A 25,993-nucleotide genomic window follows, 5' to 3' on the forward strand; every position below is an offset into this window, starting at 1 on the left:
GGAGTGAGAGGGGTTAGGGGGATGTTGGCCCGGAAACCAGGAAGGGGAATAACAATCAAAATGCAAATACAAATACTCAAGTTAATAAAGATGGAAAAAAAAAACCCTCAGGTGACAGCAGCTGCTGGGGAGGATGTGGGGAAAGAGGAACACTCCTCCATTTTTGATGGGATTGCAGACTGATACAACCTCTCTGGAAATCAGTCTGGTGGTTCCTCAGAAATTTGGACATTGCACTACCTGAGGACCCAGCTATACCTCTCCTGGGCATATACCCAAAAGATGCTCCAACATATAACAAAGATACATGCTCCACTATGTTCATAGCAGCCTTATTTATAATAGCCAGAAGCTGGAAAGAACCCAGATGCCCTTCAATAGAGGAATGGATACAGAAAATGTGGTACATCTACACAATGGAATACTATTCGGCCATCAAAAACAATGACTTTATTAAAATCATAGGCAAATGTATGGATCTAGAAAATATCATCCCTAGTGAGGTAACCTAATCACAGAAAACTCACATGGTATGCACTCATTGATAAGTGGATATTAGCTCAAATTCTCGAAATACCCGAGATACAATGCACAGACCACACGAAACTGCAGAAGGATGACCAAAATTTAGATGTTTCACTCCTTCTTTAAATGGGGAAACAAAAATATCCATAGGAGGGGATATGGAGGCCAAGTTTAGAGCAGAGATGGAAGGAACAGGTATTCAGAACCTGCCCCACATGCGTCCCATATATGTACAGCCACCAAAACTAGATAAGATTGATGAAGCTAATTAGTGCATGCTGACAGGAACCATATATAGATGTCTCCTGAGAGACACAGTCAGAACATGTCAAATACAGAGGCGAATGCTAGCAGCAAACCACTAAGCTGAGAACAGGATTCTGGTTGGAGGAATTAGAAAAAGGACTGAAAGAGCTGAAGGCGCTTGCAACCCCATATGAACAACAATGCCAACGAACCAGAGCTTTCAGGGACTAAACTACTACCCAAAGAATATACATGGACTGACCCTTGGCTCCAACTGTATAGTAGCAGTGTATAGCCTTATTGGGGCAGCAGTGGAAGGTGAAGCCCTTGGTCATGGCAAGGTTGGACCCCCAGTATATGGGATTGTTGGGTGGGGTGGTAAGGGGGGTAGATGGAGAAGTGAACACCCTTATAGAAGTGGATGGGGAGGATTTAGGGGGCTGATGGACAGGAAACCAGGTAAGGGAATAACATTTGAAATGTAAATAAGAAGTACCCAATTTAATAAAAATGGGAAAAATTAAAAAAAAAAAGAAAAAATGCCTATAAGATAGAAAGGCTTATCTATTAGAACTATACCTGAGTTCTCAATGGACATGCTCAAAGTAAGAAAGGCCTGGACAGATGTCTTGAAGACCCTAAGGGACCTCAGACATCAGAAAGCAAAACTTTCCATCACCATACAGGGGAAGAGCAAGATATTACATGACACAACATAATTTAAACAGTATTTTTCACTAACCTACTCCTACAGAGGATACTAGAAGGAAAACTTCAACCCAACAAGGCTAACTACACTCAAGAAAACACAAGAAATGAATAATTTCAGTGGAGATTCTAAAAGCCAGAAGGGCCTGGACATATATTTTGCAGACTCTAGGAGACCACATAACTCTAGGAGACCAGCATAACTGCCAACCACTGTACATGGAGAAATCAAGATATTTCATGACAAAGTCAAATTTAAACATAATCTTTCTACAAATCCATCCCTATAGAAAATACTAGAAAGAAAACTTCAACCCAAGGAGATTAACTGCACTCCTGAATATGCAAGCAATAAATAATTTCACTCTAGCAAAGAAGGGACACACACACACACACACACACACACCCCACCACCACCACCACCACCACCACCACCACCAAAATAACAGGAATTAGCAATCCTTGGTTATTAACATCTATCAGTGTTAATGGACACAACTCCCCAATATAAAGACACAGGCTATCAGAATGGACATGAATCAGGATCATTCTGACATGGGCTTTTAAAGTGGGATTCCTAACAGTGAAAGTAGGGTGTGATTGACACTTTTGAATGCTCGTGGGATCATTTTTTTCCTACTGGGTTGTCTTGTCCAGGCTTGAAAGGAGGCTTATACCTAATGTCATTGCATCTTGTTATGGCATGTTCAGTTGACATTTCCACCATTTTCTGAAGAAAACTTGAAGAGCAGTGGATTTGAGGGAGAGGGTAGGTGGGGGTGTTGACTGGGAGGATGGAGATCTGTGATTAGAATGTGTTGTATAACACATAGAATTTTATAAAAATCAAAGTAAAAAATAATATTATGATTTGCTAAGAAGAACAGGGAGCAAAATGTGATGGTTTGAATGAGAATGTCCCCCTGCCCCATACATATTTGTATGCATTTGCCCCTCATTGGGGGCACTATCTGGAAATTAGGAGATGAGGCTCTTTTGGGAGAGGCATGTTGCTGTTGAAGGGTTTGTCATTCATTGTGTCTTCTTTGTCTCCTACTTGTGGATCTGCATGTGAGTGCTCAATTTTCTTGTTATGCTGTCTTAGTTAATTTCTGACTGCTGGGAAGAGGCATGACCAAGGCAACTTATAAAAGAAAGCATTTAACTTGCTGACTCACAGCTCCATATAGAGAACATGGCAAACTACAGGAAGGACGGGATCTGGAAAAAATAGCTGAAAGCTTGCATCTGATCTACGAGCATGAGGTAGAGGCGCGGGGAGGTGGAGGTGGAAGAGAAGAAAGAGAGAGGGAGGGAGTAGGAGAGGGGAGAGTGAATGCTAAATGGAAATGAAATGAGCTGTTGATACCTCCAAACCCATCCTAAATGACAGTCCTCCTTGAACATGTCCACACCTCCTAATCCATCCCAAATAGTTCCATAACTGTAGCTCAAGTATTCAATCATAAAAGCATATGTGGGCCCTTCTCATTCAAAGTATCACATACAGTTCTGCTCTGCTTTTATGGACTCTAAGTACCTGAAAATACAAGCCAGTTAAATGCCGTCTATTATAAGTTGCTTGGTCAGATTACTTTGTCATATCAGTAGAAAAGAAACTAAGACAAAAGGCATGGTAAAATGAAGCAGGATACTCTGGTGTTGATAAAGTTGTTTCTTCTGTCAGCCTCAACCAGAATGGTTCAAGAACACAAAGAAGTTATGAATTTCAATGTCAAGTGTGTATTATTTCAGTGGGAAAAATGAGCTGTAACCTGTGATTTTCTGACATTTGGAAAGCAGAGAATTATCTTCAGTGAAGTGAACTGATTGCAGTTCATTTACAGATGTTTTCCATTTGCTTAGATTTTGCAGATGTGAATAGATATGAATGTGTTTTGCATGACTGACACGTACCTGTCTCATTGGAGATCTCATTTTCTGGACAAGGAATGCAGTCAAAGCAACAGGCAACCCTGCCTTCCTGGTGGGTTTTCCTGAATCCAGGATGACAGCTCTCACTGCATACAGACTGTGGAATCTGGGAATGGTCAGGATAGCAAGTGGTCAGGTTTGGATGGAGTCTCCAATACAGTGGTTTTGAATATAGAACCATTAATTTTTTTATGCCAATTTCTCTAAATGCTGATAGCTGAATTGTTTTTACTACTAGTATGAGTCATTCACAGGCCCATATTGTTAATGTTTGGTCCTAATAATATGAATTTACTAGAAAATTGTTGAAATTGTTTAAGGTGAGTCATAGAAGCTAATGTTTATGTTCTTGGTATCATGTCTTGGTATAACTACAAATCTACTGCCTCTTTACTCTTGGTTACAAATACAAATAATTTTTTTTTCCATGGTAAAAGTTCACCAAGTCAGTGTGACAGGTATTAGAATCACTGTTGAAATGAATCTATGAGAATAATTGAAAAATATTTTTTTAGATTTGTTTACTTGAGGTGAATAGACCATGTCTAATAGTAGGTGGCTCTGATTTATTGGCCATGGTTCCTGAAAAAATGGAAAGCAGGAAAGCAGTTAACACTCAGCAGCACTCAGCGCTCTCTGTATCCTGACTGTTAATGCAATGCGAATCTCTTCCCCTACCACCTAAGAACCTGGCTTTCTGCAGTCATAGAATATACTCTCAAACTGTGAACCTAGAAAAATGCTCCCACATTGTTTTGTTAGGTAGCATTTTTGCAACTGCAAAACAAACAACTAACACACATTCCCTTCATGGTCTTCTGTCCTGACTGGGTCAAGAAGAAAAAGGCTAACTGACCATTGACTGAAAACTTCCAAGCTGGGATCAAAACAAACTTTCTGTCAGATGATCTGAGATAGTGGTGGAAATCTTCCTGAAAAATTCTGTATTCATGATATTTGGTAAATGAGAAGACTGAAAAATAAATATAGTTCATTTTGCAAAATTAGGTGTTAAGATAATTTTGTATATTGGTGGTCATTACTTGCCTATTAGTGGGCCCTGTGTGAGCAATGAAGAGTCCTGACCCTTAGAAACATGATTTTGAGATTTCCATATTCTTCAAAACACAGAAGTAAGCTGCAACCCACCTCTGTCGACCCTGTGGCCCACTGTATCATGTTAGAAGATATGGACAGTTTCTGTTCCTTTGGAGCACTTGGAGAAAACGTTCCTACTTTCACATTTAGCCCAAGACCTTTTGGGAAATTCCAAAAGTTGAGAATGTCATACTCTACATGTGACTTCCTGGTACAATCCAGATCTTCATTCGCTCCATTCTGATTGATGAGTTGTCTTTCCCTTAGAAAGGGGTGAAGCTGAAAGAGATGCATGCACTTATATTACATAAACTAGGGAGAAGCAAAGGCCAAGCAGGATTAGGAAATATCTCTAGTTAATTTTAATCCCTGAGTGATTACTTACATACTGCAAGCATTTTAGAGGTGTTCATGCTCATTGTGATAATTCTCTGTCTCTGAGTTTTTTTTTTTTGTGTGTGAAATCTCTGAGGTAAATGAACCTTTTATATTGAAAATTTACTGTGAAATTATTGTATGGCTCTTTGTAATATAACTATATATGTTGCTATATATATGTAGCACAGTCTTCCTTGCATATTGTTGACAAAATAATCTAAACTATGTATTGCCTAGATTTAGTGAATTTATAAAGTCTTCAAGTATCATGTGCTGATATCACAATAAAACTGAAGTGACATTACCTGCCAAGGAAAGAATACCATCTTTTTTCCTTTTTCATGAGTTTGAAATTGTACTTGGTTGAGAATCATCTCATGCAGACTGTGGGCCACAGCATACACAGCATTGTATACATTGTAACTCTCTTCACTCATGGCCATGTCAAATATGTTCCCAGGCAAGAACCCCAGGGAGGCATTAGGCAAACAGTTGTGCACAATTTTACAATCTTTCTTAACAAATGAGCAATTGAAGTACATGTGCCACAATACATGAAGATAAGTGTCTTCCGGGTACTTGGAAGGGTTGTACTTCTGCATAAAATCTGTAAAATTAGGAATCTCCTCACGATGGTGTGAAAAAATAAGAGCTCCATGCAATGAGTCTACCATGAAATAATCATCAAATTTAGAAACATCCCACTGTGAGATCAGTACCCACACTTTCCATGTGAGCAACTTCTGCTTAATATTTACTATTAAGCTTAATAGAGAATCAGAGTCCCCATAAATAATAATCACATTTGATGATGATTCCAGGATCTGCACATGATTTTTCCAGGATTTGGTAAAAAATGAACCCTTGATGACTGGGATCATTTCTACAAATGCTGTGCAGACTCCATTTTTATCCATCTCATTTCTCAAGTCTGACAGTGTCTGGGCACCTTTGTCATCATCTATGATGAATAACCCCACCCAGTTCCAGTGGAAATGAAGCATCAAAGATACAATGCCAGGCGTCAGAAATGTATCTTTGGGGGCCACTTGGTACAGAGAAGAAAACCGTCTTTGTTCACTCAGGAGACTATCAAAAGGCCCAAAAGTAAGCTGCAGAAAAAAAATAAGATAAAAGAACATTGTCATAAAATTCAACTCAATTTTATAGTAATGGTTTGAAGTCTTTAGGACAATCCTGCTTTGAAGGTCAATCATACCTTTTATGGGTTTTCCATAAAAGTACGAAAAATTCTTAGGTTCAATAGTGTCCTGTGTCTATTCTATTTTTTCCCTTTTATCTGTTCTAAGCTACCATTAATTGTCTGCCTCATCTCCCTATCTGTGAAGAGTGATTTAAGTTTCCCTATTTTCCCTCACAGCCTCCTAAAATATCACCAAGTAGAACTGACCTAATGTCCTATCCCATCCCCTTCTCTCACCTGTGGAAATTTGTAAAGATCCAGGAGTGTCCCTACGCATTCAGATATTGTCCACGATGGTCCTGTAAGTACAGCAGCAGAATTGCTCTCACTTGCACTTATGTAGTTAGGAATGTCATAATTAGACCCTGAAAGTGAGCTAAAAAGTTTGACCAGAGTGTACCTCTGACCGTGTGGGACATTATTGATCTCAAATCCCAGGGATGTGTTTGGTAAAAGATGGGGATTGCTGTTGATTTCCTCAATGGCAAACCTCATGGCCAAAATATACTGGTAGCTCTTCAACTTAAACCTGAACAGAAGGTAGAACAATATTTAGGGAAGACTCATATCACATATCAAATGTGCAAGTTTATTGCAATGACTTTTACAGTTTGCATGCTTCTGTTTCTAAACATCCATGTTTAAATATCTTCTCAGTATTTTCTGAAAATAGAACAGGATTATTTTTCCCCTTTCCTTATTTTTTATTGAAAATAGTTCTTTTTTCACACAATATATATTTTTAAAGATTTATTTATTTATTATATATAAGTACACTGTAGTTGTCTTCAGACACAGCAGAAGAGGGCATCAGATCTCATTATAGATGGTTGTGAGCCACCATGTGGTTGCTGGGATTTGAATTCAGGACCTCTGGAAGAGCAGTCAGTGTCTTAACCACTGAGCCATCTCTCCAGCCCCCACAATATATTTTTATTACATTTTCCCCTCCACCACTTTCCCCCAGTTATTCTCATATCTCTCACCACTCAATCCCATACCCATTCTTTTTTTTCTGTTACTAGAAAACAAAAACGTATGTAAAATAATAATTCATTAAAATAAAAACAAAGAAACTAGAATAGGACAAAACAAACAAGCAAGCAAGCAAACAAACAAGAACCAAAGTAAAAGGAAAGGAGCAGAAATAGAGATGCAGAGACACACATAAGGTTTCTTTTATAGAAAACCTTAAATCAAAATATAACAACAAAAAATCCTATACATAGTATGTATACAAAAGTCATGAATGGTTAAAAAAGTGCCATTATTCAAAATTCAAAAGAGAGTTTATTCTTTTTCTTTTCCATCTATTATTGAGCATGGGCCTGGCCTTATTTGTATACTCATGGAGCCTCATTGGAGACAACTATTTTTTGTATTTGCCTTTGGGTTAGGGATGGAGGCTTGTGATAGCTTACAAATACTTCTGAATTAAATATGGGGGCTCGTGGCCATTTCCTCTCTAAGCACTGGCAGTCTATCTGTCATAGACTGTTATAGGTCCTTTACATGCTTTCACAGTCTCTGTGATTTCATACATCCATCAGCCTAGCTATGTTCAGAAGGCCTCGGTCTTCTCCATAGTCTCTGGCTCTTACAATTTTTCCTCCTCCACTTCTGCATTTTCTGAGCCCTGAATAGGTTTTATGGATACATCTTATTTAGAATTGAATGTGCTACTGCTGTAGGGAACCTCTCCAATGTTGTAGAGTGAGACACCAATCTATGAACATAACAGAATATTCTTTTTTTCTATCACACACATTTTGCTTTTATTTTATTTTTTAATCTGTATTAACTTGAGTATTTCTTATTTACATTTTGATTATTATTCCCCTTCCTGGCTTCCAGGCCAACATCCCCTAACCCCTTCCCCCTCCCCTTCTATATGGTGTTCCCCTCCCCATCCTCCCCCCATTACCACCCTCCCCCCAGCAATCACATTCACTGGGGGTTCAGTCTTGGCAGGACGAAGGGCTTCCCCTTCCACTGGTGCTCTTACTAGGCTATTCATTGCTACCTATGAGGTTGGAGCCCAGGGTCAGTCCATGTATAGTCTTGGGGTAGTGGCTTATTCCCTGGAAGCTCTGGTTGGTTGGCATTTTTGTTCATATGGGGTCTCGAGCTCTTTCAAGCTCTTCCAGTCCTTTCTCTGATTCCTTCAACGGGGGTCCTGTTCTCAGTTCAGTGGTTTGCTGCTGGCATTCGCCTTTGTATTTGCTATATGCTGGCTGTGTCTCTCAGGAGAGATCTACATCCGGTTCCTGTCAGCCTGCCCTTCTTTGCTTCATCCATCTTATCTAGTTTGGTGGCTGTATATGTGTGGGCCACATGTGGGGCAGGCTCATAACAGAATATTCTAAGGAGTCATTTTATTTTGACATTAATTTCGCAGAACCATACTTTTTCATTTCCCCCTTGGTCCATGGCCTATCTAATTTCAGGTTTTTGGCTACTCTAGCACTGTTGGTTTTCATCTGAAAGAGGAGTGGGCCTTAAACCCAATCAGAAATTGCTTGGTTAGTCCCATAAGCTTTGTGCCACGATTGCCCTATTGCATACTTTCATCTTGCAGTCATGAAACCACTGTTGATCAGATTGTTGATATTTACATTTCTCCTTTGATAGCATGTAGAGTACCTTCAAGTTCCATGAACATTAGTCTATAGGAGTGAAGGCTCTAAGTAGACACCAGCTCATTTTTTTCATGTTCAGTAAGTTCTGTTAGTGTCATATTCAGCAAAGGGTCTTACCTTCATTTTTTGTAGAGCAACCAATAGCCTTATCCATAGCCTGGGTTGTTTGGATGTTTGCGTAGGCCTTATTTTGCCAATGCCTCAACCCATCTCTAGAACTGTAAGTTTCATCTAGTAGCAGGAAATGGGCTAGTTGTGGCTTTCTCTCCTATGTTATTTGGTGATTCCTTTGAAATTTCTTTCTTCTATCTGTCTGCCTTTCTGTTTGTCTGTCTGTGTATCTTTATAGATTCTACACCAGAGATAACCAGGTGGCGAAAAGCAAGCCAAGAACATAAGCAACTGAAACCAATAATATTTGGCAACATCAGAACCCAGTTTTCTGACCTCTGCAAGCCCTGGATACCCCAACACTCATGAAAAGCAAGATTCAGATCTAAAATCCCATGACATGAAGACAATAGAGGACTTTTAAAATGTCATAAATAAAATTAAAGGAATACAGGAAAGTGCAGATAACCAAGCAGAAGCCACTAGATAGCAAACACATAAATAATTCAAAGTAATACAGGAAAAAACAAACAGGTGAAGGAATTGAACAATACTGTCTATGATCTAAAAATGGAACTAGAAATATTAAAGAAAACTAGAAATATTAAAGATTACCAACTCAAAGGGCCAGGAAACATCTTAAACAAAATAATAGAAGATAACTTCTCTAACCAAAAAAAGAGATGTCCATAAACATATAGGAAGCCTACAAACAGCAAACAGATTGGACTATAAGATAAATTCTTTCCATCACATAATAATCAAAACACCAAATACATAGACTAAAGAAAGAATATTGAAATTAGTAAGGGAAAAAGACCAACTAACATATAAAGGCAGACCTATAGAATTACATTAGACTTCTCAACAGAGACTCTAAAAGCCAGAAGATCTTGGGCAGATATCATACAGACCCCAAGAGAACAAAAATATTAGCCCAGGCTACTATATCCAGCAAAACTCTCCATTATTATAGGTGGAAAAAGCAAGATATTTCACGACAAAACCAAAGTTTAGCAATAAGCTTCTACTAATCAGCCCTACAAAGGATAATAGATGAAAAGCTCCAACACAAGGAGGGAAACTATACCCAAGAAAGAGCAAGGAATTAATCCTCTCACAACAAACCAAAGTTAGCCAAACAGACATAATTCCACCTCTAACAACAAAAATGACAGGAAGCAAGAACCACTGGTCCTTAATATCTCTCAACATCAATGGACTCAACTCCCTAATAAAAAGAGATAGGCTAACAGACTGGATTCACAACAGGACTAAGCATTTTACTGTATACAGAAAACACATCTCCGTGACAAAAACAGACACTACCTCAAAGTAAATGGCTCAAAAATAAAATTTCAAGCATATGGTCCCAAGAAACAAGCTAGAGTAGTCATTCTGATATGCAATAAAATAGACTTTCAACCAAAAGTTATAAACAAAGATGGGAAGGACACAACATACTTATTGAAGAAAAAATCGACCAAGATTAACTCTCAATTCTGAAAATCTATGCCCCAAATGCAAGGGCATCCACATTTGTAAAAGAAATGTTACTGAAACTCAATTCATACATTGCACCTCACACAATAATAGTAGGATACTTCAACACCCCATTTTCACCTATGGACAGATCATGGAAACAGAAACAGAGACACAGTGAAACTAATAGGAATTATGAGTCAAATGGATTTAATAGATATCTAATGAATATTTCCCCAAGAATATTCCTTCTTCTCAGCACCTCATAGTACCCTCTCAAAAATCAACCATATAATTGGACACAAAATAATCTTTAACAAATACAAGAACATTGAATGAATCCCTGTTGAGAGCTTCTGATTCCACTTTTAGGAATTTGGCATTTGTCTCTGGGCTTGGACAAGGAAGTAGGCTTAGATAAGAATATTAGGAACAGGGGCTAGAGAGATGGTTCAGTGGCTAAGAGCACTAACTGCTCTTCCAGAGGTCCTGAGTTCAAATCCCAGCAATAACATGGTGACTCACAACTATCTGTAATGAGATCTGGCACCCCCTTCTGGTGTGTCTGAAGACAGCTACAGTGTATTCTTATATAATAAATAAATCTTAAAAAAATACCAGAAACAGTGACCATGGGGCTTTATCTACTACTTTTTTTTCTTTTTTCTTTTTTTCGGAGCTGGGGACTGAACCCAGGGCCTTGTGCTTGCTAGGCAAGTGCTCTACCACTGAGCTAAATCCCCAACCCCTTTGTCTACTACTTAATTATTACCTTGTGTGATCGTTTTGCTTACTACTTTACTTAATTACTATCTTATGTGATCTCTCTGTTTTCTACTTCACTTAATTACTTTGTGTTTGATCTAAGAACTGACTTTTTTTTTTTAAATACTTGGAATGATATAAAAGCAGGGTGGAGAGAAATAAAGCTGCTTCAGCCTTAGTACAGACTGGAGTCATGTTATAATTTTGTCTAACTTTTTCTTTTTCAATCCTCACTCCATTACTTGAGACCCTGTTTACTGACTGAGGTGGTGAAATGGTGCCTGAACACTGAAACTCAAGTAAGGGGGATATAGTGTAGGACACCACTGAGAGGGGAACACTCAAAAAGGAAAGTGAATGATAAAAGAAAATGAAAGGTAAAGGAAAATATTTGGGCCAGTAGTGAATAAACATTGTTAAAAGAGACAAGATAATGGTAGAATGTAAATGAAAGATAAAGGAAAATAAAGCACATTTAGAATAAACCTTGTAAGAATGGGGCAAGGTAATGGCAGAATGTATTTTGTGCATGTGTTTAGAGTTATGATAAACTATAGAAGAGCAAAGATAATTCTCATAGATGCTTTTAGTCTTTAGATCCTGATTAGAGATAGAATGAGAGAGAGAATGGATTCCAGAGAAGCAGTCATCCCCTCCATCTGGCAAAAGAGAAGGAACATGAACCTAGGCTGTTCCAGATCTCTCCTAGGGATAGGAGGATCAGGAGATGTCCTGCTTCCTCTCTGGCTCCCACTGGAGAAATGCTTAGTTATGGTTCTGAGTCCTTTAGGTAGGAGATCTGGATCTCTTTGGCACATCTACTTCTCTTCCCTCTCTGTGTATTGTCTGTCCTTGGTGCACCAATTTGTCCATGTTTGTCACTTATGTCTGTGTTTTTGTTTTGTTGTGTGGCCATTGCTCTTTATTTCATGTTCAAAAGAAGAAAAACTTTATCTGCTGGCTGCCTACCCCTTGAATTAGTTAGTTAAAAAAAAAAGCAGTCTCAATTGACACAACAAAAACCGATGAACTTTGGGGCCCTGTACCTGTAGCTAGGATTTAAGCATAGCTGGAAGAAGCCCTGCCAGGAGATGATTATCTGTTCAAGCTGCTCTTTTTTTTTTTTAATTAACTTGAGTATTTCTTATTTACATTTCGAGTGTTATTCCCCTTCTCAGTTTCCAGGCCAACATCCCCCTCACCTCTCCCCCTCCCCTTCTTTATCGGTGTTCCCCTCCCCATCCTCCGCCCATTGCCGCCCTCCCCCCAACAATCACGTTCAGTGGGGGTTCAGTCTTAGCAGGACCCAGGGCTTCCCCTTACACTGGTGATCTTACTAGGATATTCAATGCTACCTATGAGGTCAGAGTCCAGGGTCAGTCCATGTATAGTCCCTGTAGTAGTGGCTTAGTCCCTGGAAGCTCTGGTTGCTTGGCATTGTTGTTCATATGGGGTCTTGAGCCCCTTCAAGCTTTCCAGTTCTTTCTCTGATTCCTTCAACGGGGGTCCTGTTCTCAGTTCACTGGTTTGCTGCTGGCATTCGCCTCTGTATTTGCTGTATTCTGGCTGTGTCTCTCAGGACAAGCTGCTCTTAAAGGGGCCAGCAGCTTTTGACTTCTATGGTAAGGAAGCTGATGGTTGTTTTTCTTACAAAAATCTCAATGGTTGTGATTATTGGGTTCAGCAGGTGACAAGCTTCACCCTTGAAATTACAGCTAGACTCTGTACCCAAGTCCCATGGAGGAGAGAACTAGACTCTCAGAAGTGCAGACAATCCTGAAAACTCAGGGGAGACTGCCACTTCTGCTAACATTCCCGGTCCAAGAGGAACCTGCCTAGTGCCCTCTGGATACAGGAATACAGGAGCAGTCAGGGGCAGGAACCTTCAGGTTTCTGCTTGTGCTGAGAGCTGAAAGCCAGTCACCAGGAGCACCCACACACTTGAGAGCAGAGATAAGACCAACTTTTCTGCTTCACGTGACCCACCTGGAGGCTTCAGGTCACATAAACCCAGGAGCAGCTCTCTGTTCCCAGATCTGGCGAAAGAAAACAGGTATATAGGAGTGCTGAAACAAAGGCTTACAGGAGGGTCAAGCCATTGCCAGAGAAAGCAAGACAAGCTAACACTAGAGACAACCTGGTGGTGAGAGGCAAGTACAGAAACCAAAGCAACATAAACAAAGATTACTTGGCATCATCAGAGCCCAGTTCTCCCAACAAAGCAAATACTGGATATCCAAACACAATGGAAAAGCAAGTTTTGAATTTAAAATCACATCTCTTGATGACGATAAAGGACTTTAAGAAAGTCATAAATAACTCCCTTAAAGAAATATAGGATGATACAGGTAAACAAGTAGAAGCCCTTAAAGAAGAAACAGAAAAATCCCTTAAAGAATTACAGGAAATCACAACAAACAGATGAAGGAATTGAGCAAAGCCATCCAGGATTTAAAAGTGGAAATAGAAACAATAAAGAAAGCACAAAGAGAATCAACACCGGAGATATAAAACCTAGGAAAGAGCTCAGAAGTCACAGACATGAGCATCACCAACAGAATACAAGAGATAGAAAAGAGAATCTCTGGGGCAGAAAATACCATAGAAAACATCAACACAAGCATTGAAGATATGTAAAACACAAAAAGCTCCTAACCCAAAACATCTAGGAAATACAGGACACAATGAGAAAATTAAATTTAAGGATACGAGATATAGAAGAGAGCGAAGACTTCCAACTTAAAGGATCAGTAAATATATTCAACAAAATTATAGAAGAAAACTTCCCTAGCCTAAAGAAAGCATCACATAAACATACAAGAAGCCTACAGAAATCCAAATAGATTGGACCAGAAGAGAAATTCCTCCTGGCACATAATAGTCCAAACACCAAACGCACAAAACAGAGAAAGAATATTAAAAGAAGTAAGGGAAAAAGGTCAAGTAACATATAAAGGCAGACCTATCAAAATTACATCAGACTTCTCACCAGAGACTATGAGAGCCAGAAGATCCTGGACAGATGTCATACAGACCCTAAGAGAACACAAATGCCAGCACAGGTACTATATCCAGCATAGCCCTCAATTAACATAGATGGAGAAGCCATGACAAAACCAAATTTACACATTATCTTTGTACGAATGCAGCCCTACAAAGGATAATAGATGGAAAACTCCAACACAAGGAGGGAAACTACACCCTAGAAAAAGCAAGAAAGTAATATCCTTGCAATGAAACCAAAAGAAGAGAGACATACAAACATAATTCGACCTCTAACAATCAAAATAACAGGAAGCAACAATCACTATTCCTTAATATCTCTTAGCATCAATGGACTCAATTCCTCAATAAAAAGACATAGGCTAACAAACTGGATACATAAAGAGGACCCAGTATTTTGCTCCCTACAGGAAACACACCTCAGAGACAAAGACAGACACTAACTCAGAATAAAAGGCTGGGAAAAAACTTTCTAAGCAAATATCCAAAACAAAATTGGAGTAGCCATTCTAATATTGAATAAAACTGACTTTCAACCAAAAGTCATCAAAAAAGATAAGGAAGGACACTTCATATTCATCAAAGGAAAAATCCACCAAGATGAACCCTCAATCCTACATACCTATGCTCCAAGTGCAAGGGCACCTACATTCATAAAAGAAACCTTACTAAAGCTCAAATCACACATAATAATAGGAGATTTCAACACCCCACTCTCATCAATGGACAGATCATGAAAGCAGAAATTAAACAGAGACATATAGAAACTAGCAGAAGTTATGAACTGAATGGACTTCACAGATACTTATAGAACATTTCATACTAAAAACAGACCTTCTATCAGCACCTAATAGTACTTTCTCCAAAATTGACCACATATTGGTCACAAAACAAACCTGAACAGATACAAGAAGATAGAAATAATCCCATATATCCTGTCAGATCACCAGGCACTAAGGCTGGACTTCAAAGGCGAAATAAATGACAGTAAGCCCACATATACATGGAAGTGGACCAATGCTCTATTCAATGATAACATGGTCAAAGATGAAATAAATAAATTAAAGTCTTTTTAGAAGTTAATGAAAATTAAGGCACAACATACCCAATTTTTGGGGCAAAATGAAAGCAGTGCTAAGAGTAATTCTCACAGCTCCCAGTGCCTCCAAAAAGAAACCAGAGAGAGCATACATTAGCAGCTTGACATCACACCTACAAGCTCTAGAAAAAAAAAGAAGTAAACGCACCCAAGAGGAATAGAAGGCAGGAAATAATCACACTCAGAGCTGAAATAAACCAAGTTGAAACAAAGAGGACTATACAAAGAATCAACAAAACCAAGGGTTGGTTCTTTGAGAAAATCAACAAGATAAACCCTTAGCCAGACTAACTAGAGGGCACAGAGAGTGTGTACAAATTAACAAAATCAGAAATGAAAAGGGAGATATAACAACAGAATCTGAAGAAATTAAAAATGATCAGATTCTACTACAAAAGCCTATATTCAACAAAACTGGAAAATCTGGAGGAAATGGACAATTTTCTAGACAGATACCAGATATCAAAGCTAAATCAGGAACAAACAAACCATCTAAACAATGCCATAACTCCTAAAGAAACAGAAGCAGTTATCAAAAGTCTCTCAAACAAAAAGAGTCCAGGACCAGATGGTTTAGTACCAAATTCTATCAGACCACCATAGCAGACCTCATACCAATGCTATCCAAACTATTCCACAAAATAGAAACAGAAGGAACACTACCAAATTCCTTCTATGAAGCCACAATTACTCTTACACCTTAACCACACAAAGACCCAACAAAGAAAGAGAACTTCAGACCCATTTCCCTTAAGAATATTGTTGCAAAAATACTCAAAAAATTCTTGCAAACCAAATCCAAGAACACATCAAAATGATCATCTATCATGATCAAGTAGGTTTCATCCCAGGGATGCAGGGATGGTTTTAGATAGGTAAATCCATCAATGTAATCCATTGTATAAACAAACTGAAAAAACAAGAACCACATGATCATTTCATTAGATGCTGAGAAAGCATTTGACAAAATTTGACGTGCATTCATGATAAAAGTCCTGGAAAAATCAGGAATTCAAGGCCCATATGTAAACATAGTAAAAGCAATAGACAGTGAACTCAGGACACAGGCCCACAGGAACAACTGAAGAACTGTAGATAGGAAAAACTACACACCCGAAAGCAGAACACTCTGTTCCCATAACTGGCTGAAAGAAAACAGGAAAACAGGTCTACAGCACTCCTGACACACAGGCTTATAGGACAGTCTAGCCACTGTCAGAAATAGCAGAACAAAGTAACACTAGAGAAAATCTGATGGCGAGAGGCAAGCGCAGGAACCCAAGCAACAGAAACCAAGACTACATGGCATCATCGGAGCCCAATTCTCCCACCAAAGCAAACACGGAATATCCAAACACACCAGAAAAGCAAGATCTAGATTCAAAATCATATTTGATCATGATGCTGGAGGACTTCAAGAAAGACATGAAGAACTCCCTTAGAGAAATGCAGGAAAACATAAATAAACAAGTAGAAGCCTACAGAGAGGAATCACAAAAATCACTGAAAGAATTCCAGGAAAACACAAGCAAACAGTTGAAGGAATTAAAAATGGAAATAGAAGCAATCAAGAAAGAACACATGGAAACAACCCTGGATATAGAAAACCAAAGGGAGAGACAAGGAGCCATAGATACAAGCATCACCAACAGAATACAAGAGATAGAAGAGAGAATCTCAGGAGCAGAAGATTCCATAGAAAACATCAACTCAACTGTCAAAGGTAGTGTAAAGTGGAAAAAGCTACTGGTCCAAAACATACAAGAAATCCAGGACTCAATGAGAAGATCAAACCTAAGGATAATAGGTATAGAAGAGAGTGAAGACTCCCAGCTCAAAGGACCAGTAAATATCTTCAACAAAATCATAGAAGAAAACTTCCCTAACCTAAAGATAGAGATGCCCATAGGCATACAAGAAGCCTACAGAACTCCAAATAGATTGGACTAGAAAAGAAAATCCTCCCGTCACATAATAGTCAAAACACCAAACGCACAAAATAAAGAAAGAATATTAAAAGCAGTAAGGGAAAAAGGTCAAGTAACATATAAAGGCAGAACTATCAGAATCACACCAGACTTTTCGCCAGAGACTATGAAAGCCAGAAGATCCTGGACAGATGTCATACAGACCCTAAGAGAACACAAATGCCAGCCCAGGTTATTGTATCCAGCAAAACTCTCAATTAACATAGATGAAGAAGCCAAGATATTCCATGACAAAACCAAATTTACACAATATCTTTCTAGAAATCCAGCACTACAAAGGATAATAAATGGTAAAGCCCAACATAAGGAGGTGAGCTACACCCTAGAAAAAGCAAGAAACTAATCGTCTTGGCAACAAAACAAAGAGAAGAAAAGCACACAAACATAACCTCACATCCAAATATGAATATAACAGGAAGCAATAATCACTATTCCTTAATATCTCTCAACATCAGTGGTCTCAACTCCCCAATAAAAGACATAGATTAACAAACTGGATACGCAACGAGGACCGCACATTCTGCTGCCTACAGGAAACACACCCCAGAGACAAAGACAGACACTACCTCAGAGTGAAAGGCTGGAAATCAACTTTCCAAGCAAATGGTTGGAAGAAGCAAGCTGGAGTAGCCATTCTAATATCAAATAAGATGAATTTTCAACTAAAAGTCATCAAAAAAGATAAGGAAGGACACTTCATATTCCTCAAAGGAAAAAATCCACCAAGATGAACTCTCAATCCTAAATATCTATGCTCCAAACATAAGGGCACCTACATACATAAAAGAAACCTTATTAAAGCTCCAAGCACACATTGTACCTCACACACTAATAGTAGGAGATTTCAACACCCCACTCTCATCAATGGACAGGTCATGGAAACAAATTAAACAGAGACGCAGACAGACTAAGAGAAGTCATGAATCAAATGGACTTAACAGACATTTATATAACTTTCTATCCTAAAGCAAAAGGATATACCCTCTTCTCAGCTCCTCATGGTACTTTCTCCAAAATTGACCATATAATTGGTCAAAAAAGGGCCTCAACATGTACAGAAAGATAGAAATAATCCCATGCGTGCTATCAGACCACCACGGCCTAAAGCTGGTCTTCAATAACAATAAGGGAAGAATGCCCACATATACGTGGAAGTTGAACAATGCTCTACTCAACAATAACCTGGTCAAGGAAGAAATGAAGAAAGAAATAAAAGACTTCTTAGAATTTAATGAAAATGAAGGTACAACATACCCAAACTTATGGGACACAATGAAAGCTGTGCTAAGAGGAAAACTCATAGCTCTGAGTGCCTGCAGAAAGAAACAGGAGAGAGAATATGTCACCAGCTTGACAGCACACATAAAAGCTCTAGAACAAAAAGAAGCAAATACACCAGGAGGAGTAGAAGGCAGGAAATAATTAAACTCAGAGCTGAATTCAACCAAGTAGAAACAAAAAGGACCATAGAAAGAATCAACAGAACCAAAAGTTGGTTCTTTGAGAAAATCAACAAGATAGATAAACCCTTAGCCAGACTAATAAGAGGACACAAAGAGTGTGTCCAAATGAACAAAATCAGAAATGAAAAGGGAGACATAACTACAGAATCAGAGGAAATTCAAAAACTCATCAGATCTTACTACAAAAGCCTATATTCAACAAAACTTGAAAATCTGAAGGAAATGGACACTTTCCAAGACAGATACCAGGTACTGAAGTTAAATCAGGAACAGATAAACCAGTTAAACAACCCCATAACTCCTAAGGAAATAGAAGCAGTCATTCAAGGTCTCCCAACCAAAAAGAGCCCAGGTCCAGATGGGTTTAGTGCAGAATTCTATCAGACCTTCATAGAAGACCTCATACCAATACTATCCAAACTATTCCACAAAATTGAAACAGATGGATCACTCCCGAATTCCTTCTATGAAGCCACAATTACTCTTATACCTAAACCACACAAAGACCCAACAAAGAAAGAGAACTTCAGACCAATTTCCCTTATGAATATTGATGAAAAAATACTCAATAAAATTCTTGCAAACTGAATCCAAGAGCACATCAAAACAATCATCCACCATGATCAAGTAGGCTTTATCCCAGGCATGCAGGGATGGTTTAATATACGGAAAATCCTCAACATGATCCATTATATAAACAAACTGAAAGAACAAAACCACATGATCATTTCATTAGATGCTGAGAAAGCATTTGACAAAATTCAACACCCCTTCATGATAAAAGTCCTGGAAAGAATAGGAATTCAAGGCCCATACCTAAACATAGTAAAAGCCATATACAGCCAACCAGTTGCTAACATTAATCTAAATGGAGAAAAACTTGAAGCAATCCCACTAAAATCAGGTACTAGACAAGGCTGCCCACTCTCTCCCTACTTATTCAATATAGTTCTTGAAGTTCTAGCCAGAGCAATCAGACAACAAAAGGAGATCAAGGGGATACAGATCGGAAAAGAAGAAGTCAAAGTATCACTATTTGCAGATGATATGATAGTATATTTAAGTGATCCCAAAAGTTCCACCAGAGAACTACTAAAGCTGATAAACAACTTCAGCAAAGTGGCTGTGTATAAAATTAACTCAAATAAATCAGTAGCCTTCCTCTACACAAAAGAGAAACAAGCCGAGAAAGAAATTAGGGAAACCCAGAAATGAACCCACACACCTATGGTCACTTGATTTTTGACAAAGGAGCCAAAACCATCCAATGGAAAAAAGATAGCATTTTCAGCAAATGGTGCTGGTTCAACTGGAGGGCAACATGTAGAAGAATGCAGATCGATCCATGCTTATCACCCTGTACAAAGCTTAAGTCCAAGTGGATCAACGACCTCCACATCAAACGAGACACACTCAAACTAATAGAAGAAAAACTAGGGAAGCATCTGGAACACATGGGCACTGGAAAAAATTTCCTGAACAAAACACCAATGGCTTATGCTCTAAGATCAAGAATCGACAAATGGGATCTCATAAAACTGCAAAGCTTCTGTAAGGCAAAGGACACTGTGGTTAGGACAAAACGGCAACCAACAGATTGGGAAAAGATCTTTACCAATCCTACAACAGATAGAGGCCTTATATCCAAAATATACAAAGAACTCAAGAAGTTAGACCGCAGGGAAACAAATAACCCTATTAAAAAATGGGGTTCAGAGCTAACCAAAGAATTCACAGCTGAGGAATGCCGAATGGCTGAGAAACACCTAAAGAAATGTTCAACATCTTTAGTCATAAGGGAAATGCAAATCAAAACAAGCCTGAGATTTCACCTCACACCAGTGCGATTGGCTAAGATCAAAAACTCAGGTGACAGCAGATGCTGGCGAGGATGTGGAGAAAGAGGAACACTCCTCCATTGTTGGTGGGATTGCAGACTGGTAAAACCATTCTGGAAATCAGTCTGGAGGTTCCTCCGAAAATTGGACATTGAACTGCCTGAGGATCCAGCTATACCTCTCTTGGGCATATACCCAAAAGATGCCTCAACATATAAAAGAGACACGTGCTCCACTATGTTCATCGCAGCCTTATTTATAATAGCCAGAAAATGGAAAGAACCCAGATGCCCTTCAACAGAGGAATGGATACAGAAAATGTGGTACATCTACACAATGGAATATTACTCAGCTATCAAAAACAACGAGTTTATGAAATTCGTAGGCAAATGGTTGGAACTGGAAAATATCATCCTGAGTGAGCTAACCCAATCACAGAAAGACATACATGGTATGCACTCACTGATAAGTGGCTTTTAGCCCAAATGCTTGAATTACCCTAGATCCCTAGAACAAACGAAACTCAAGACGGATGATCAAAATGTGAATGCTTCACTCCTTCTTTAAATGAGGAAAAAGAATACCCTTGGCAGGGAAGGGAGAGGCAAAGATTAAAACAGAGACTGAAGGAACACCCATTCAGAGCCTGCCCCACATGTGGCCCATACATATACAGCCACCCAATTAGACAAGATGGATGAAGCAAAGAAGTGCAGGCTGACAGGAGCCGGATGTAGATCGCTCCTGAGAGACACAGCCAGAATACAGCAAATACAGAGGCGAATGCCAGCAGCAAACCACTGAACTGAGAATAGGTCCCCTATTGAAGGAATCAGAGAAAGAACTGGAAGAGCTTGAAGGGGCTCGAGACCCCAAAAGTACAACAATGCCAAGCAACCAGAGCTTCCAGGGACTAAGCCACTACCTAAAGACTATACATGGACTGACCCTGGACTCTGACCTCATAGGTAGCAATGCCTATCCTAGTAAGAGCACCAGTGGAAGGGGAAGCCCTGGGTCCTGCTAAGACTGAACCCCCAGTGAACTAGTCTATGGGGGGAGGGCGGCAATGGGGGGAGGGTTGGGAGGGGAACACCCATAAGGAAGGGGAGGGGGGAGGGGGATGTTTGCCCGGAAACCGGGAAAGGGAATAACACTCGAAATGTATATAAGAAATACTCAAGTTAATAAAAAAAACAAAAAAAAAAACCAAAAAAAACAAAACAAAAAAAAAAAAAACAGAGACTGAAGGAACACCCATTCAGAGTCTGCCCCACATGTGGCCCATACATATATAGCCACCCAATTAGACAAGATGGATGAAGCAAAGAAGTGCAGACCGACAGGAGCCGGATGTAGATCGCTCCTAAGAGACACAACCAGAATACAGCAAATACAGAGGCGAATGCCAGCAGCAAACCACTGAACTGAGAATAGGACCCCCGTTGAAGGAATCAGAGAAAGAACTGGAAGAGCTTGAAGGGGCTTGAGACTCCATATGTACAACAATGCCAACCAACCAGAGCTTCCAGGGACTAAGCCACTACCTAAAGACTATACATGGACTGACCCTGGACTCTGACCTCATAGGTAGCAATGCATATCCTAGTAAGAGCACCAGTGGAAGGGGAAGCCCTGGGTCCTGCTAAGACTGAACCCCCAGTGAACTAGACTGGTGGGGGGAGGGCGGCAATGGGGGGAGGGTTGGGAGGGGAACACCCATAAGGAAGGGGAGGGGGGAGGGGGATGTTTGCCCGGATACTGGGAAAGGGAATAACACTTGAAATGTATATAAGAAATACTCAAGTTAATAAAAAAATATATTAAAAAAATGGGGTTCAGAGCTAAACAAAGAATTCACAGCTGAGGAATGCTGAATGGCTGAGAAACACCTAAAGAAATATTCAACATCTTTAGTCATAATGGAAATGCAAATCAAAACAACCCTCAGATTTCACCTCACACCAGTGAGAATGGCTAAGATCAAAAACTCAAGGGACAGCAAATGCTGGCAAGGATGTGGAGAAAGAGGAACACTCCTCCATTGTTGGTGGGATTGCAGACTGGTACAACCTTTCTGGAAATCAGTCTGGAGGTTCCTCAGAAAATTGGACATTGAACTGCCTGAGGATCCAGCTATACATCTCTTGGGCATATACCCAAAAGATGCCCCAACATATAAAAAAGACACGTGCTCCACTATGTTCATCGCAGCCTTATTTATAATAGCCAGAAGCTGGAAAGAACGCAGATGCCCTTCAACAGAGGAATGGATACAGAAAATGTGGTACATCTACACAATGGAATATTACTCAGCTATCAAAAACAATGACTTTATGAAATTCGTAGGCAAATGGTTGGAACTGGAAAATATCATCCTGAGTGAGGTAACCCAATCACAGAAAAACACACATGGTATGCACTCATTGATAAGTGGCTAATAGCCCAAATGCTTGAATTACCCTAGATGTACAGAACACATGAATCTCAAGATGGATGATCAAAATGTGAATGCTTCACTCCTTCTTTAAAAGGGGAACAAGAGTACTCTTGGCAGGGAATAGAGAGGCAAAGATTAAAACAGAGACAGAAGGAACACCCAGTCAGAGCCTGCCCCACATGTGGCCCATACACATACAGCCACCCAATTAGACAAGTTGGATGAAGCAAAGTAGTGCAGGCAGACAGGAGCTGGTTGTAGATCTCTCCTGAGAGACACAGCCAGAATACAGCAAATACAGAGGCGAATGCCAGCAGCAAACCACTAAACTGGACCCTCGTTGAAGGAATCAGAGAAAGAACTGGAAGAACTTGAAGGGGCTTGAGACCTCATATGAACAACAATGCCAAGCAACCAGAGCTTCCAGGGACTAAGCCACTACCCAAAGACTATGCATGGACTAACCCTGGACTCTGACCTCATAGGTAGCAATGAATAGCCCAGTAAGAGCACGAGTGGAAGGGGAAGCCCTTCGTCCTGCCAAGACTGAACCCCCAGTGAACGTGATAGTTGGGGGCAGGGTGGTAATGGGGGGAGGATGGGGAGGGGAACATCCATAAAGAAGGGGAGGGGGAAGGGTTAGGGAGATGTTGGCCCAGAAACCAGGAAAGGGAATAACATTCTAAATGTAAATAAGAAATACTCAAGTTAATAAAAAAAATTTAAAAAATTTAAAAAAAATTAAAAAAATGCCACCTAAACTGTATGTTATTTTTATAGCATCAATAATTTTATGTTCATTTTAGTTTTATTTTTTACTTCATAGTGTATTAAATAACATTTATACAGCACTCTCTTATTGTACATATTAAATAAAACAGCCACAGAGGGCTCATGTAATTTCAAGTGTGAAGTTTGTAGACATAGGATTGCTGTGGTAAAACTTGAAGATGTATTCAGGATGATGCACAGTGGTGCCTGACCTGTTGAGATTGGAAAGCAGAGGAGAAGAAGAGTAACAAGGACAGCATCTGTTGTAAACCAGAACAGTTTTCACCTTAGTGTCCAAGGTGCAAATATGTAGAAAATTTGTAACCTTCCTTGAAGTAAGCAAGGATCCCTGGGACCAATAGACTCTTCATAGAATATTTTGTTGAGGGATCAGTTTCTGAATTTTCCATGCTGCCTAATGTAAGGCTAAACCTATTACAATATCCTTAATGTCAAATGACATTTTACCCTTGAACATTTTCCTCTTCCACTGCTGAGTTAATGGCTGAACTCTAGAGGTGCATTTCAGTAGACACAGTAACACTAACCATAATCCATTCCAACAATGCCACACTAACCATAATCTATCTGCAGTACTATATTTGTTTTAGGTGAGTTTCTACCCATTCTTCCCAAGTTAATCCCTGAATGTGTATTTCCATGCTCCCTCGTTGAGCTCAGACTTGAGTGCAAGCTGCACTTCTTATTTTCAGGTACTTATTGTGTGGTTACCTACAGCAATGAACATGCCTGTATGTGACAAAATAGACCTCTCTTCCTTTAAATACAAATATATACGATTGTTTCTCATTAGCAGGGCTTACTAAACTCAAGCACTTGTCTGGCACTATCTTTCCATCTTTGAGAATACCTAGAAACATTTTTCAGAGGCCCCCAGAACAATCAATATGTGCATAGAAACACATTCATGACAACAAATACACATTGAATACGTATGTGTTAAACAGGTAAACATGGTAAGTTATCACAAAATACAAATATTAAAAGTTAGATCAAATAATCTGAAACAGTTGAAGGTATTTCTAAAGCAGACGGTAGGTCTCCATTTCTAATCCTGACATTGCTGCTCCCAAATTGTCAGCAGCACACACAGACATTATTTGTTACTGCAGCCTCACACAAGGAAACAGTCACTAATAACAGTGGCATTATTCCTTCTTACAGGGGCACAGCTAGATTTCTAGAACCCTCGCAAATACTCTATTAACTTTTGATTTTATAGTCTTTCTCTTGTAGAGCTAACACTGAAAATATTCAAACTTCGAGGAGTTACAGGTTTGGTAGAAAAAATGGAGGAGATTTCCAGTGTCTACTGTGGAAAGAAAGTGAATAAACCCCAAAACTCCTTGTCTTTTGAAAATACTAGATAAGTCACTAAGAACACAGGGCTGCAGAAAGACCTAGGATATGTCTTACTAGGACAAAGATTCAGAAAAATGCTGTTTGAATCTGTACTTTCCCTATGGTATGTGACTGCCAAATCTTGAAAAAAAATAAATGGATAAAGGACTTACTCAATCATAACTTCTTTGCTGAATTTAAGCATCCACCAGTCAATTGTTTTGTTGAGGGGGTAGACAGCAAAAGCAGGGAAAAATCCAACAATCACCACATTTCCTTTCCCCTTTAAACGATAATTCATCTTGACTAAGCACTCGCTGCTTCTGTAGGAGCATAAAATAATTGGAATCTGCAGAAAGCAAGAGATAAAAGTCCAAGCGAAGAGCATATTAACAAAGTATTTGCCCCTTCTTGAACATGACTAGTTGAACTCTACAGTGTCCAGCACACATATGCATGGTTTATGTGTGCATTATTATTTAGAATTTTATTGGAGACTGAAGTTATCACTTGAATCATCTCAAGTTCTTTCTGATAGGCCTCTTCACTCCCATGTGGAATTGTCCAATACTTTCTTCCCACAGTCTTGGAATCTGAGGGCCTGAATTTGTTATAACAAATATTATGGATAAAAAATGTTTTTTAAAGGTTCTCCAGCCACAGGCAATATGATTTAATCCAAAACTAGAGATTCAGTCCCAAGGCATGAAAGCCTTAGTGAATTAAGCAACTAATGTGACCCAAGAAACTACTCATGGGAAAGCCATTTATGATGATACAAATATGTATACCAGATGATGTTGTGGTAGATGAAATGGAAAAGGTCCCGAAGAAGACCATGCCTGGCCAAGTCACTATAGTAGAGAACATTCTTTGTAAACTGGGGATTATCAATTCTAGTTTTGCTTTCGGGGGTCTCCATGAGTCATAGATTTTTT

At 39.3% G+C, this 25,993-nt stretch overlaps 1 protein-coding gene across 1 annotated transcript in view; it reads right to left on the reverse strand.

The window, feature by feature from the left end:
• Vom2r27 (vomeronasal 2 receptor, 27) overlaps positions 1–25,486 on the reverse strand; it is a 34,486-nt gene extending 9,000 nt beyond the window's left edge. The window contains exons 1-5 of the mRNA NM_173130.3: positions 25,229–25,486; positions 6,332–6,623; positions 5,196–6,002; positions 4,564–4,791; positions 3,397–3,520 (exon numbers count right to left, since the gene is read on the reverse strand). Coding sequence (NP_775153.2) covers positions 3,397–3,520; positions 4,564–4,791; positions 5,196–6,002; positions 6,332–6,623; positions 25,229–25,443 — 1,666 coding nt within the window. The 5' untranslated portion in view covers positions 25,444–25,486. The remainder of the gene's footprint in view (positions 1–3,396; positions 3,521–4,563; positions 4,792–5,195; positions 6,003–6,331; positions 6,624–25,228) is intronic.
• Between the last annotated feature and the right edge of the window lie 507 nt (positions 25,487–25,993).

The sequence above is a fragment of the Rattus norvegicus genome, chromosome 1 (genome assembly GCF_021556685.1).
Source record: "Rattus norvegicus strain SHRSP/BbbUtx chromosome 1, alternate assembly SHRSP_T2T, whole genome shotgun sequence".
In the NCBI taxonomy this organism is placed as follows: Eukaryota; Metazoa; Chordata; class Mammalia; order Rodentia; family Muridae; genus Rattus; species Rattus norvegicus.